The sequence below is a fragment of the Phaenicophaeus curvirostris genome, chromosome 17, assembly GCF_032191515.1.
Source record: "Phaenicophaeus curvirostris isolate KB17595 chromosome 17, BPBGC_Pcur_1.0, whole genome shotgun sequence".
In the NCBI taxonomy this organism is placed as follows: Eukaryota; Metazoa; Chordata; class Aves; order Cuculiformes; family Cuculidae; genus Phaenicophaeus; species Phaenicophaeus curvirostris.
This window is the reverse complement of record NC_091408.1, coordinates 2,175,521-2,190,763: the sequence shown is the minus strand read 5'-3', so window position 1 is coordinate 2,190,763 and position 15,243 is coordinate 2,175,521. Positions and strand designations below refer to the sequence as shown.

Below are 15,243 nucleotides of genomic sequence, written 5' to 3'. Positions count from 1 at the left end.
CATTTTCGGTATCCAAAGTTACCTGTTTCTTCAGAAAATTAAACTAAGTTGCTTGAAGTGGTGTTTAAGAGAACAGACACTACTGACAGTTTACTATGAAGTGCCAAACTACTTCTGTATCTCTTTCAGAGTGACCCCGAATTTGTTCAATGGAAAAAAGAGCTGACAGAAGCTTTTACTGAGGCACAGAGGTTACTGCGTCGGGCTCCAAAGTTTCTCAATAAATCTCGCTCAACAGTTGTAGAGCTTTCAAAACCACCGCTCAGCCACAGGAATAGCAATGGTCTGTAGGAGAAACGGAACAAAGTTCGCTTAGGGAAAGCTACTTCGTGGACATGTTGAGTTTCACAGAATCCTTATGAATTACTTTGTGCAATCCTGGATGCGGGATGTGCTTAAAAGAGGAAGAATTAGATGTTTACAGCATGGGATAATGTCAGAACTCTGTCTCTGGAGGTAGTGAAGACTGGAACAATGGCAAGCAAATTCATGCTCCTAGCAGTGGTGGAAATTACCAAGCGTAGAGGCTGCCTATTGCTCCCATGCGTCCCTGCACCCTGGCGGTGCCTCAGACATGGTCCGTTACTCCAGAACTACTGATGGAAGGAAGATAGTGTTTTCTCTGCAATACCCACATGTGGTGGGTACCAAACTTGGAGACTGAAATGGTTACTGCTGGCTAGGGTTACACCTGCGTGTGTGATACCCACGAACCCTCAACTGTGGAAGGAGCTGCAGACTTGCCATGTTGGATAACCTTTAATCTGTCGTGTTGCCATGTTCTTTCCAACCATTACTGCTGACTTTATAATAACCTTTCTCCATACTGCTGATGATCAACAGTGTGACTCTTATGCACTTCAACGTACTGAATTCTAACTGTCCTGTGGTTTAAATGTTATTGCTACTTCATGGAAGCGTTGAACTCAAGTTATTCACTTGGTTTGTTGTACTCACTAATAGTACCTACAACCGTTTTGCTTCTTCTACATATATGCAGTACTATAACTGACACAATAGAGTAATAATTGGTGAAGAGGAATTTATGGTAGCTTCATCTAGTGCTCTGTTGTATAAATTGACTATTTTAGCACAGTTTTTAAAGAGCAGATTCCTTTTGACAAGTTTACAGTGAACATAAAGACAGTTCTTTTCCATTTCAGGTCAACTGCACTTTTTAAATATTAAAAAGAAGTTATTCAAATCCAATGCATTCTAGCGCATGTACTGGGTTACAATGTCTGGCTGCCTCGGTATGTATTCTGGATCACTCTTCAGCAGTGGAACGTGTGGATCCTTCTCTGTTGTACACAAAAACCAATAAGCAAGTGTGTTCTCATAGCGTAGATACCCCAGGCTGTCACTGTAGTTCAGCCCAGGAGGTTCACGCGCACATCACACGGCGCAGCTCGCGAAAGGAGTTCTGATTTTCTTTCCTAGAGAGTTCCAAACTGCCCACATTGAAAACAGTCTGAGAGTTCTGAGGATGGAGCTGGCAAAGGGAGCTGATCAAATGCCAGATTTGTATGTATTCTACTTGAGGCATCAGTCGTGTCATGTGGAAGCCCTTGCTAAAGTAAAGATATCATCTTACTGAAGTAAAGATATCACTTTAAGCCTGTGAAGTCAGCCTTTCCCTGATTATCGTGATGTTTGCTAAGAGACAGGCCAGGGCTTAAGTTAGGCTTTTTTCTGATTCAGTAAACACCTTAGAGAATATTTTCTGCCCGGTTACAGTGGTGCAGCTCTCATGGTCCCTGAAGGTGATGGGAATTGCACCTGTGTAAATGGGAACAGCGGTCGCACTGACAGCTTCCTCTCTCCACCTCCTGTGCATTCTTTGTCCAGCGTGTGCTGCCAGCAGGTAACCACACAGTTCTAGACCTGTTTCCTTGCAGAAAAGGTACAAATTGGCAAAAATAGGAGAATTATTTTGAAAGCGTTTGTTTATCCTGAACACACTTGTAATGCAATTGGATGTATTTGCTTCTAGAAGTGGGAGTGATGTAACTCTGCGTAGCACGTGCTTTCACAGCTGTGTGAACTCTGGCTTATTGTCTGGTGTCGCCTAAAAGGAAAAATACCCCGTGTGAGTCAGGGGATAGCGTTTAATAATTTTTTTCCCCCTTTACTTTTCAAATTATTCTGTATAGAGAATCACAACTTCATCATTTGTACTGGTAAGTGATGTTTAGCATCTCAGCATCCTCTGTAAGGAGCAGCGGTGGTGTTTTACTGAGGTTTGGAATAGAAAATATCTCATGTACTGGCACTGGCTGTGCACTGGATGTTGTTGAGCTTTTCCTACAATACCATGCAATGCTCTTATTTTTCTTCTTGATTTGCAAAAAAACCCCTCAGAATGTGCTAAAAGCTGCTTTTCATTCTCATGCAAGTTGTTCTTAGTTATCAATTCCATTCTTCTCTTTTTCTTCTTTTCTGTGGTTGCTTTTTGCTCAATCCTTGTAGGCAGAGTTTGGCAGTTTCTGATGAGGATTTTGTGGATTCTGGACCGTGGTGTCCATGAGGAGGGGAGAGACAGCTCTGGAATTAGGACGTTGTGCCTCAAACGCATAGATTTTATATGAAACAAAGGCTGTGTATCGACTTAGAGAAATGTGTGCATTTTGAAGGGCAGCGGAGCTGGGATGGCCCTGGAACATGCTGGTTAGCACAGTCCTTATTCCCTTGTGCAGGCACATGGCAGCTGACACTGCTTGGAAGTGTCAGATGGGAATGGAATAGTAAAAGAACTGTAATCCTTATTTTTCTTTAGTCAACTGATTTATGGAAAGTTTTATAAAAGCTTTGTATCTGTGACTCACCTACAGCAGCGCTGTTAGGGGAGAAGGAGGTTCCCGTAGCCAAAATCTCGCGTACACCCGGAGGACGTTGGGATCCCAGTAACAAACGGGGTTCTGCGTGGAAGGGACTGGAACTTCTGGTGCGGAGGGAGAGCTGGAATTCTGCCCCCCAAAGCAAAATATTGGATACTGCTCTGGGCTGCTCGTTCCTGGTTCAGGTACCAGATTTCCTGAAGCTTTTTCTTGGACAGAGGTTCTCAGTGGTATTATTTTACACGAGGGTCTTCAGCTGCTTGTGTAGGAAATCTTGTTGAACGCAGAGTATAAGGCGCAGTGTTGTCTTTTACAGATTTTGACCACATTTGTAGGAGTCTTTTGTTTTTTTTTTTTAAATGTTGAGGGAAGTAAAGATAAAAGAACTTAGAGCTCCAGGCATCAACAGTGCTGAGTGGATGATTAAACATGGGCTTTTAAACAAATTATCTGGAAGTCCTTTAAAAAAAAATCAGTAGTGCTGGAGATTTACACATGTATGGGAATTGTTTCTTGTGTTTCAAAATAGAGAATTATGTGCCAGCTAGAGCCGTATTGAACACTCCCCTGACACCTCCCCACGCCTGCGGTGCTGTGGGGATTAGTGTCTAATTATTCTTTGTCTCTGATGTACAAGCAGTAAGATTGGATCCTGGAAAGCAGGAGTGACGGGATGCAGGAAGCTGTGTGATTCCTGCAGAGCTGGGCTCAGGGTCGCAGTGACTTTTAGGAGAGCTCCAGCTCTATCCCATGTGCTCTTCCAGTCTGAGGTAGGGTGGTGGCTTTGATATGTGGGAGTTGGTGTAAATGAATGTCTTGCTTCAGGAATAGGGATAGAGCAAATTCTAGCCCAAACCAGGCTGTGGCGAGTTGAAATTTAAGTGAATTATTCCTGCTGCGAGCAGAGTGTGACTGAGAAACCTGTTGGACTGGGCATGAGCTTGGCTCTGCAGTGTTCCCTGGACGCGTCTCAGCCGAGATGTCCCATCACTGCAGGTATAACTTAGGCAATTGTTCTTCGTATTTATTTGGTAATTATTTGGCCAATTCATGAAACTGCTAAAGGAATATTTAGGAATAATTTGCATCCTTCATCTAAGTGTAGGCCATCCGGTTTTCCAAGTAGAAAATCTTCATTTGAGCTGTGTTTGAGCTTTATGTCTTGTCACTGGTCCAGCAGCGTCTAGGGCTGCAGTCTCTCGAGTTACAGCTCAACGGCTGCTGTGAGATAAGCCTTGCTGGTGTAAATACTGGAGCTGATCCAACTTGCATCAATGTTCCTGGTATGTTCCCGCCCCGTTAGGCTTCAAAAACAAAGGCTGCGAGCATGCTAATAATAGTTGGATGTGCGGAGGGGAAGCCTGGCAGGTAGGGATCACGCTGTGCTGGCTGCGTGGTGAGGGCTCGCAGCTCCAGGAGGGACACCTCAGCTTAGGCACCTTCCAGTTGTCCTTCATTTCAACAGCTCTCCTTTGGAAACGCAGCAGGAGTTGTGCTTCTCCCACTTCTGACAAGGGAGAAAAAGAGAAATACCATCATTGGGTTTGGTTTTAATATAGATTCAGAGAATGACAGGATGGTTTGGGTTGGAAGGGACCTCAAAGTCCATCCAGTTCCACCCCTGCCATGGGCAGGGACACCTCCCACTGGATCAGGGGCTGCAAGCAGATGAAAATAGAAATACCTGGAGCTCTGTGTTACTTTTTTCCTGGCAGCTGGTCATTTTTAGGACCACGTTGTCCTGTGCTGTCACATAGGTGTCTGCAAACTGCGGGTGTTGGCGATGGCACAGTGGTTCCACTGTTCCCCACGTGGCAGCGATGCGGTTCCTTTAACTCAGAAATGCTCACACTTTTCATGTATATGGAGGAAGGATTATTTTGAAGTGTACAGTAGAAAGTAAATAATTCTAGTTGTGTTGATTAATATACGGAGTGAGTCAATTCTGCAAATTAAAGAGAAAACTCTGAAAAGCGTATTTTGAAAAAGCAAAGTATTAATTTTACTATTGTAAAAAAAAAGGAAGATATCTAAACTATAGAGAGAACATATGTATATCCCGATGTCCGAGGGATTTCAAGATAATTTACTTTTGTTTTTATCGATTTCTATTCCATGGTGTACATATTGTGTGGATTGAACATCGGCTGGTTTAATACTATTGTCAAATTGTATTTTTATTTTGTGTTAAACTAATCATCACAGACTCAGCTTTATTTTGTTTACGTAAAGGTTGCTATGCTATGTAGGGATAAAACCGAGATTTCTATTTTAACAAAACAAAGCATTTTATATTATTTATTAAATACATGTTTTCTCCAACTTCTGACATTCCACAGAGTTTCTGCTCTGCATCTGTATAGAAACGGCAGTTCCTTTCAAGCGGGATCAGTCAGCTTTATTCTGTTTTTCATAATAAAGTCGAAATAGCTTCCGTCAGTCCGTCCAGCTTATCCTTCTATGAGAGCATCGTGACTTCCAGGCGCTGCCAAGAGCCGTCTTGAAGTGCAGTGAGCGCAGAAACACCTGAAAACCTCTTGCAAGTAAACCCCCTCGATTTGATTTCTAAATTTCCCCTTTATTCCTCTGCATTCTGGAGACCGGGCTTTTATTTACGTGAATCTGCGTGGGGTTAATGAGAATTAATGACCTCAGATTGGGGCAGAGAATCAGCTGGACTTGTTGAAAAGCTCAGATGTCAGCTCGGATATTTGCAAAGCTCTAATTCCAGGGGCAAGGGCTGAGTGGAAGGGCAAGCCCGGCGAGGCTGCGGTGTTGGATGCTGGAGCAGGGCTGGTGCAGCTCTGCTCAGGGCAGTGGCTTGTGTCGGCTGGTGTGGGTTTAGGGCAGAGAAGGACTAATGGGCATCAGTGGTTGCAAAAATACGTACTGGAGATGGTTTTTATGGTGCAGGACTGTTTGCTGCCCCCATGAACCGAGGAGGGGAGTTGGGCCCCCCTGGCACCTGGGGTGTTGAGAAGGTGAACCTGCACTCCCCAAGCTGCGAGCAGCGGTGGGAAAGGCTGAGCCAGGCGGGGAGCAGGATCAGCCTCGCTGCCATCCTCCATGGCACCGAGAGCCCATGGGCTCGCTCTGCCTGCCAGGTGTGCTCGCTGGAGCGCTGCTGCCTCCGGGCACAGCTGCACGCAGCCCAGCCAGGCACCTCCCTCGCCAGCCAGGCACAGAAATAGCACCAAATTCATCAGATAACTCGTTGGCTAAAAATAATTCCAGTTGCAGCCGTGGGCTCTGCAGTTTGAGGGACGCTGAAGGTATTGCAGCACATGCTTTGAATTTTCACTGGAGTGGAGCTCAAAGTACATGCTCCTCGGGGCTAAAACGAATGACATCTCGGGGGTGAAATGTGGCTTTTGCCAAACGTGCTGGAGCTGCCTCTTTGTGAGGCGCTGCATGAAGTGTGGTAGGGGTGCCCACTTTCCCCCTCGTAGTAGTTCTTGCCTTTTTTTCCACTTTCCCCTCTCATGCCTGCCTGATTGTGTTTTTTTCCTGCGGCTGAGAACCTGTGGTGTTGAGCTGCTCTGCCCGAGAGCATCCAGAGGGAGGGAGAGGCGAGTAGCGGGTGTGAAACCACACAGGAGCCAGTAGGATCGTGGTTTCTCGGCATCACCTGCCAGAAACAGGCGGTGAGTGGGATAGTGCTGAGCCTGGAGCTGCAAACCCGACGCCTGCCCAAATAGGGCTGCGTTAGAAAACCTGGGGAGGGGATCAGGAAGCTGGTTCTTCATCCAGAGTCGGGATTTATCTGGGTTTGTGTAGCTCTTTGGGCTGCTAGAGCGGAAAAAGAGAGCAGATATAGCTACAGGCGTGTCTGGTTGTGGGGCTGGGAAGAGGCTTTCTGGGCAGAAAGGGAGATACCAGGTGAGGTGGCAAATAAAAACAACTCTGAAAAACAGAATAAAGCACGAGCATCCTAGGAGAGGTGTTTTACAAGCACTGTTTCAGTGCCTACATTTCGGTTTAAAACAAAAAAGGAGCAGAATCACACGAAAGGCTACTATTATAGAGATATATTGACAAAGAACCTGTTTTCAATGTGTAATTTAATGGTAAGCAAAGCCAGTATCTGTAAATAACTTTAGATATTGTATCTATGAGAATCATTCTTTGTTTCTGTACTTGGCTCTTTTCATATTTATTGTGCGGAGGAGGCTGTGCCGGTGAATGCTGCTGCACGTGCCGGTCGTGCCGCTCACACAAACTGTCCCCGAGTTCGCAGCCCTCTGCGGTTTGTGGCCGAGGTGCCCCACTTGGTTAATTCCACCCTTATTTTTTTTTAAAAGGATTCTTTTGGCACAGCTAAGCTGCTTCTGTGTGTTGGTCAGTACAACTGCTCTCATACGACGAGAACCCCAATAAAAACCGTCCTTTGCGTGTCTGCTGCCGCCTGGTTCTTTCCGTCTCGCCTGCCCCTTCCCGCACGGCGCCGTGGGGCGAACGCTGCTCTATGTGCAGGTGAGTCCCTTTGCTCGCTGGAGAAGCCGTTCTTTGCGTGGATGGTGCCTTGTCATAGAATCCTAGGATGGATCGGGGAGCTACGGAGCTGCAGAGGGTGGGTTTCACCTTGGCAGCTGATCCCGCGTCCTGCGGACCTGGCTGGGTGTCGGATGCTGGTGCTGGGTGGGATGCTGGTCCTTCTACCCGACGTGGTCACCTTCTGCCCCGCTCTGTGCTCTGTCCCTGGGATATAGAATCATAGAATAGAATCAGAGAATCACCAGGTGGGAAGAGACCCACCGGATCATCGAGTCCAACCATTCCTATATGAGGCTGGGGACTGCGGCTCCCGCTCCCTCCCCACCTGGCCGGGCTGCTGACCACGTTGGCGTCGGGGCCATGGTGACTTTTTCTTTCCACCGACGGGAGAGGCTATTTTGAGCTCTGCCCTCGAGTCCCTCCGCAGCTCTGCTCCCCCGTCCCAGGGCTGGGGCTGGTGGGAGGGATTTGGGGTACTCAGAGAGAGCCAGGGCAGCCCTGGGGGGCTGGGGGCAGCCCCATCTTGCTCACGGGTGGCTCGTGGGAAGGGTGGGGAGGCCCTGGCCCAGGTTGCCCAGAGCAGGGGTGGCTGCCCCATCCCTGGAGGGGTTCAAGGCCAGGTTGGATGGGGCTTGGAGCCCCTGATCCAGTGGGAGGTGTCTCCAAGGGTGGGACTGGATGGGCTTTGGGGTCCCTTCCAGCCCAAACCGTTCTAAATTCCGTATCACCCCACAGCAGTCCTGTGGGCGCAGCCGTGCGGCGGGGAGGGCACAGACACCCGTGCCAGGGAGGACGCGGGTGACACACACGTGTTGGGGTGATGCGGAGAGGCCAGGGAACAGGAGGGCCCCCCAGTGCCATCTCTCCCCCGCCGAGGCCCCGGTGCCACCGCCGCGAGTATTTTTAGCCATGACATGTGTCACCTCAGCTGCCGCCGTGGCAGGGGGTGGCGGGGGGAGGCGCGTGCTGCTGCCGCTGTCCCGCACGCCGCCTTCGCGCTCCGGCTCGCTGGGGTCCCACACCGGCGGCTCAGCCCGGGGCTGCCGTGGGCCGTCACCCCCCCGGTGCCCGCAGCCCCTCACCCAGGTACGGGGGCTTCAAGACGAGGGGTTGGGTTGAGATGGAGGTTTTTGGGAGCGTTGGCAGCTGGGCTGTGGGCCCCTTGGCGTTGAGGGCTATTTTTAGGTGGGGATGGATGGTGATAGCGGCAACGCCGGCTTTGGGGGAGGCTTCCAGGCACCGTTCTGTGCCGAGGAGAGGTGTTCAGGAGGGCTGTGATGGGAGCGGGGATGGGAATGGGGATGGTGATCCGTGTCCTGTGCAGGACGGTGGCCAGGGACCCCTTGATGGCCTTGGCTCTTGGTGCTCACCAGGGTGGCCGTGGGCCCTGGGTGGCAGCAGGAGCGAGTTCCCAGCTGGGCTCTGCCTGGAGACCAGACCCAGGTGGCTGTGGCTCAAACAGGGCCACATCCTGCTCCATGGGCCAGGGGAGACAGATAACGATGATGATGATGGTCCTCAGCCCTTGTTCGTGCCATGTTGTCTGCTTGGTTGAGGCACGTCTCCCTCTGTGCCTCAGTTTCCCCATTCGCAGAGCTGGGACTGAGGACCCAGCTCCAGCTGGCGGGTGTGGGGCTCCTGCCACAAGCACCCTCCAGGCTTGGGGCTCTGGCTGAGCCATTCAGGGATGGTTTTCCCCCATGCTGGGGGGACGGCGTGGGGGGCAGCACCGGTTCCCAACAGGACTGAAGGCACGTGGTGCTCGGGGCTGCCGCCCTAGAAGGCAAGTGACATTCCTCAGCCAGGTCCTGGCCGCTCCCGGCGCTCCTGCCCTTTACTGTACAAGGAGATGAGGCTGCTGGCGCGAGCGGCAGGGCCAGATGAGCCCCGACCCGCTCGGTGCATGAATGATCCCGACAGGTGAAGCTGGGGTCAGCCTGAAATGTGGCGTGAACAAGCTCCCGCAGCTGCCTTGTGCCACCGAGCCCGGGGCAGGGGGGTCCCAGCACCATCCTGGTGCCACCAACACCTTGTGCCCCCACCTCCTCACCCCTCCTGGCCCCTCGCTGGGCTGTACCAGGGACTGGAGGTGGCTGCACATGGCTGTGCCCTCCCCAGCACCACCAAACAACCCATCCTCTCCGTGCCTGGGCTGCTGCGCTCCAGCCGCTGCCGTGGGTGATACTGGATGAGGTGATGGTTCTGCGGCCCCGATGCTGGTGGGAGCCCCTGGCTAACTCTCTCCTCTCTCTCTGCCCCACGTGCCCACCGTTCTCCACCAGCACCGTCCCACCTCTCCGCCGGCATGGCCATCTCCTCGCGCCTTGCGCTCTGGGAGCAGAAGGAAAGTCTCGGTCTGGGGTGGCACCAGCGATGGTTTGGGGCTGGATGCTCGGTGCTGGGTCGGGGGGATGCACCGCAGCACATTTTCTGCACTCCTCGGGGTCAATCCCCTCGCCTCACTGCGCATGTTGCTCCTGTGGGCACCTTGGCAGCCTGGATGCTCTGGTTTGAGCCATTTTGCTAGTGTGCAGGGCCAGCGGTTCGCTGCAGGGCTTGGTGCTGGCGCTGCTGCACGGTGGCACGGCTGGAAGAGCCCTTTGCTGGGGGAGCTGTGGGATGTGGGGCCAGGTTTCAGCTTGGGGCCCAGCATGAAGGGACCTGCAGGTCTGCACGCGGCCCCAGTGATGCCAGGAACCACTTCTTGACTTTCTGTGGCCAGGATGGTTCCTCCCACGGCTGTGTCGGAGCTGCTGGGCTTTGCGCAGAGCTGGCAGTGCACGCGGGCTCCTCGCTGCACCCAGCCCTGGGTGGCACGCAGAAACCTCCGTGCTTCTCTGTGGGGCTTTTGTTCTCAGTGCTTCTCCTGCTCGCCACAGCATCCACAACCCAGCGTGGGGCTCGCGGGTGGCCCACGGCCTCGCTGGCAGCCTGCAGGGTGGCTGCAGCCTCAGCTGGTCCCACTGGCAGTGCAGGATCAGCTTGGATGGGGCTTGGAGCCCCTGATCCAGTGGGAGGTGTCCCTGCCCATGGCTGGGGGTGGAACTGGATGGGCTTTGAGGTCCCTTCCATTCCAAACCGTCCTGTGACTCTATGCTCTGCTGCTCGTGCCGCTAATGTGCTGGTGGGGCTGGCTTTGCAGGGTCTCCTGTCCCCACGCTGTGCCCCATAACCTCTGCTTCTGCAAACAGATACGGGAGGAGGACCGGGGGCCACCTCCCTCTGCCCCCCCTCTGCTCCTCTCCGTCATTCCCGGGGGGTTCATCAAGCAGCTCGTGCGGGAGACCGAGAAGGAGGCCAAGGCGGCGAAGCTGAGGAAGGAGACCAAAGCGAGCTTGAAAGAGGAGGTGAGCCACAACGGACCCCACACAGCATCAGCGTGTCCTGCGTCGGCACTGGCCAGATGTCCCCGCCTGTCCCCATCCCAAAGCGATTCCTGGGGGGCTGGGGAGCCCCAGCTGGGAGCCTGAGGGGTTTTTCGCATGAGATGGGTTGGATGGTGAGGTCTGGGCTCGTAGCTGCAGCAAAGTGCAGCCCTAGCCTCGAGCAATTAATGCTGCAGGTTTTCTTAATGCTGCTTGCCATTCCTGTCTTGCTTAGTTGGAAGGTGAGTAATTAAGCAGAGCTTGACACGCTCCTGTTCAGATCAATGAGTGCAGGAAGGGGACTGCATGGGGCATCAGGTACACGGCATCAAGCAGTGACCCAGGACAGCAGGTAGAGGGAGGGGATGTGGCCAAGCAAGAGGGAGAAGGAGGGGGATGCCACCAACTCTGCCCTGCAGCCAGGTCTGGGCCAGCACCCACGAGCATTGACCGTGCCCAGAGCAACGAGGTCAGGGCTGGAGCCACGTGTCCCGCCAGGCTCTGCTCTGCACGAGCATCCCAGAGCGGACGGCGGCTCCTGGGGTTGGGTCCTTCGCCCTTGTCCCTGTCAGACCCGCTCCTCTCCTTTGCTCGGCAGCCTGCAAGGGAGGACAGCGAGACCCAAGCCAGGGACACCCCAGTTTCTGCGGGAGAAGTGGCCATCGAGGGGCAGTTGCTGCAGAACGGGCTGCACGCAGGCAGCGAGGGGGTCTCGGTGCCCCCACGCCAGGACCCCGGGAGAGCTGTGCCGGGGGCCACCTCCAGCAAAGCCAAATCCCCCACACCCAGCACGGCGGCAGCTGCCACCAAACCAGTGGAGACCCCTCTCCTGGAGGCTTCCAAGGCAGCAAAGTCGTCGAGTGCTGAGAAGAGCCCCACGGACCCTTCCCCAGGGGGCAGCCCCCCAGCTCCGGCCCCTGCACCCACCAAGGACGCCCAGCACTGCGGCAAAGTCCCAGTGGCAGAGGGGGACAAACCCGAGGGGACCAGTTCTGAGAGCACCAAGAAGGAGAAGGGAGCACTCACAAGCCACAAGGAGCCCCCAGCCAAGGCAAGAGTCAAGAAGGAGCTGGGGCTGGCCAGGAAAGAGCCAGAGAAGATGAAGAAAGATGTTGGAGGTGGGAAGAAGGAACCAAAGGAAATCAAAAAGCCTGGAAAAACTACAAACAAGTCAGAGGAACTCAAGAGGGAACAGGGAGGGATCCAAGAAAAGTCAGAAGATGTGGCAAAGGAGATTGAAAAGGTGAAAGAAGAACAGGGAGAGGGGAAAGAGGCACCCAGAGAGAGCGAAGAAGGCAAGAGCACGGACAAAGACCAGGTAAAGTGTCTGTAGACCTGCCGGGCTGTTACCCCTCATCTCGAGGCAATGATGCTGTTTTTCTGGTTTCATGTAGCTCTTCCTGTCCTGTGGGCTCAGCTGGGGCTGGGGAAGGTGGTCCTGGGGCCAGACAAGGGTCTGGCTGGAAGTGTTGCTGTCCAGGAGACAAGGGATGTTTTTTCCAGCTCAGTTTTCCTCTGGCTCCTGCATCGTTTCCCTCTCTCCTCCCCACAGGCTCCGAGGGACGTTTGGTACGAAGCGGAAAAGGTCTGGCTTGTCCAGCAGGATGGATTCACTCTCGGTAACTTGCCTTCTTCTGCCCCAAGCTGAGAGCTGTATCTGACCCGGCTGTGGGGTCAGGGGCAGGGGGGGCACCAGGTGCTGCTCTGGTGCTGGGCTACTGTCCCACACTCGGGGCTGGGGATGCTCTGAGGACACTTGGGACTGGGGACACTCAGGGCCAGTGGGGGCTCGGGGCTGGGTTGGAAACATGGTAGCTAGGGGTGATCTGGGAACACCCAGGACCAGGGATGCTCCGAGGACACTGAGGACAAGGGATGTGCTGAGGACACTCGGGATGAGGGATGCTCAGTGACACTTGGGGCCAGGGATGCTCAAGGATGCTCAGGACAAGGGATGCGCTGAGGACACTCAGGACGAGGGATGCTCAAAGACACTTGGGACCAGGGATGCTTGAGGACGCTCAGGACAAGGAATGGCTGGGGCTGGGGAGGCTCTGGACTGGGAAGTGAATAAGGACCAGGGTGGGTGTGATGGGACGTGGTCCCTTGGTAGGTCCCAAGGTCGCAGCTACCTCGGCCGTGCTGTGCTGGTGGGACTCAGTGGCCTCTCGTTGCAGCTACGCAGCTGAAACCGGACGAGGGGACCCCTGAGCTGCCAGCAGGGAGGGTGAGGGTACGCCGGGAGGCAGACGGCAGCATCACCGAGGTGGACGAGGACAGCATCCAGCGGGTGAGCCCCCTCCTCGGGTTTGCCTGCTGCAAGGGAGGGACCTTGCAGCACCTGGTGCGTGGCAGCACCCAGGCAGGATGAGACCCGGAGCATCCCCGCTGCTCAAACCATCGTCCCAGGGTGGATGGGACCGAGGGGTCAGGGTGCTGGTGGGGTCGGACACAGCCTGGCATGGCTTGGGGGCACCTCTGGCTCTCTTCTTGCAGACCAACCCCCCCAACCTGGATTACGCTGAGGATCTGGCCGCGCTCATCAGCCTCAACGAGTGCAGCGCCGTGCACACGCTGCAGCAGCGCTACCAGTCCCGGCTGCCCTGCACCTATGCTGGACCCAGCCTGGTGGCCATCAGACCCAGCTTTGCGGCCAGCAGCAGCTCCGGGAAGGTGAGCGGGGGCACCTCCCGTGGGAAGCGGTCACCCACCCGCGTGGGGACAGTGGCCGAGGGCGCCGGGCAGTGCGGGGCCGGCAGGTGGCACCGTGGGACCGTCAGAGCGCAGGGAGGGGATGCGGGGATGCTCGGGGATGCAGGGATGCTCGGGGATGCAGGGATGCTCGGGGATGCAGGGATGCTCGGGGCTGGAGAGGCCCGCGGCCGGGAAGCAAAACGGCCAGGGATGCTCTGAGAGCCAGGGATGTTCTGGGGACACTCGGGGCCAGGGATGCTCTGAGCATACTGAGGACCAGGGATGCTCTGAGGACACCAAGGCCCAGGGATGCTCTGAGGACACTTTGGGACCAGGGATGCTCTGAGGACACTGAGGATCAGGGATGCTCTGAGGACACTTTGGGACCAGGGATGCTCTGAGGACACTTTGGGACCAGGGATGCTCTGAGGACACTGAGGATCAGGGATGCTCTGAGGACACTTTGAGACCAGGGATGCTCTGAGGACACTGAGGATCAGGGATGCTCTGAGGACACTGAGGATCAGGGATGCTCTGAGGACACTTTGGGACCAGGGATGCTCTGAGGACACTGAGGGCCAGGGATGCTCTGAGGACACTTTGAGACCAGGGATGCTCTGAGGACACTGAGGGCCGGGGATGCTCTGAGGACACTTGGGATCAGGGTTGCTCTGAGGACACTGAGGGCCAGAGATGCTTTGAGGACACTTGGGACCAGGGATGCTCTGAGGACAATCAGGACTAGGGATGCTCTGAGCACATTTGGGGCTGTGCACACTCAGAGCCAGGGATGCTTTCAGCTGGGCATTGCTCCCAGCACAGATTTTTTTCATGGTTTCCATGAGAAAATCGCTGTGTTGCTATGAGTGCGCCCCCTGAGTGGCCTGGGGGTGCCAAGGCTGGGGAGAGAACGGTCCCAGGGCGCAGTGCCTGGTGTGGTGTTTGCTCATGAGCCAAGCCATAGCAGGTCCTGCTGGGGGCTCCCTGGGTGCTGGTGCAGCGACGCCAGGCTTGTTGGGCTGGGTGGCTTTTCCCCTTCTCCTGGGAATCTTGGGGGTGGTCTGGGAGAGACCATCACCGTGAGTGTGACACCTCTTCAGGACTTTCTCTACCAGGAGCCTATTTTGGGACGTGCTCTCCCACTCTCTCCGCAGGCGTTGAAGGGGAAGCGGGACAGCATGCCCGCGCACATCTGCTCGGTGGCACAGAGAGCCTACAGGAACCTCCTGATGCAGCGGCAGGATCAGGCCATCGTGTCCCTGGGACGCAGCGGGGCTGGGAAGACCACGTGCTGCCAGAGAGCCCTGGAGTACTTGGTGGGCACGGCAGGCAGCGTGGACGGCAGGGTCTCAGGTATGGGGCTGTGTGGCCACTGTGAGCCCTGGAGCAAAGCAACGGGGCTGTAGGGTGGCAGAATTGGCAAGAAGAGTCTGGGGAACGTGTGGAAATGTGAATGAGAAGCTGTTACCAGCTGGTGGTCTCCATTTGACTCATTCCCAGTCTGATTCCTGCCCTACTGGGGTGGCTTTGTGTGGCTGTGCAAGCACAGCACGGGCTGCTGGGGCCACGAGGCTGCAGCCTGGGAAGAAGATGAGAGGCACGGCTGTGAGTGTCGCTGCCTTTTACCCCTCCCAGACCCAACAGATTTGCTATTTTGATAAACACCCGAGTAAGCAGCAGAAGGGAATTACTTGTGTGCTTGGGGCAGTGCTTTTCCCATCTGCTCAAGTTACAGGTGATGGGAGAGGAAGCGCCGTTGAGCAATGAGTAGCTTTAGAGGGCAGGTTTGGATTTCAGAGGTCCGGGTGAGCTCCGGGTACATCATGCTCTCACAAAGGATTGACAAATGGTCT

General features: G+C 54.4%; 2 protein-coding genes across 5 annotated transcripts in view; both read left to right on the top strand.

The window, feature by feature from the left end:
* GRK3 (G protein-coupled receptor kinase 3) overlaps nt 1-5,276 on the top strand; it is a 71,564-nt gene extending 66,288 nt beyond the window's left edge. For both annotated transcript variants that reach the window (XM_069871433.1, XM_069871434.1), the window contains one exon: nt 130-5,276. In XM_069871433.1, the coding sequence (XP_069727534.1) occupies nt 130-291 (162 nt within the window). In that variant the 3' untranslated portion in view covers nt 292-5,276. The remainder of the gene's footprint in view (nt 1-129) is intronic.
* Nucleotides 5,277-8,245: 2,969 nt separating this feature from the next.
* Nucleotides 8,246-15,243, top strand: part of MYO18B (myosin XVIIIB) — a 68,718-nt gene continuing 61,720 nt past the window's right edge. For 2 of the 3 annotated variants that reach the window (XM_069871383.1, XM_069871382.1), the window contains exons 1-8: nt 8,246-8,417; nt 9,614-9,675; nt 10,523-10,678; nt 11,295-12,014; nt 12,249-12,315; nt 12,874-12,986; nt 13,193-13,369; nt 14,545-14,743. In XM_069871383.1, coding sequence (XP_069727484.1) covers nt 8,246-8,417; nt 9,614-9,675; nt 10,523-10,678; nt 11,295-12,014; nt 12,249-12,315; nt 12,874-12,986; nt 13,193-13,369; nt 14,545-14,743 — 1,666 coding nt within the window. The other variant, XM_069871384.1, reaches the window with a different exon arrangement.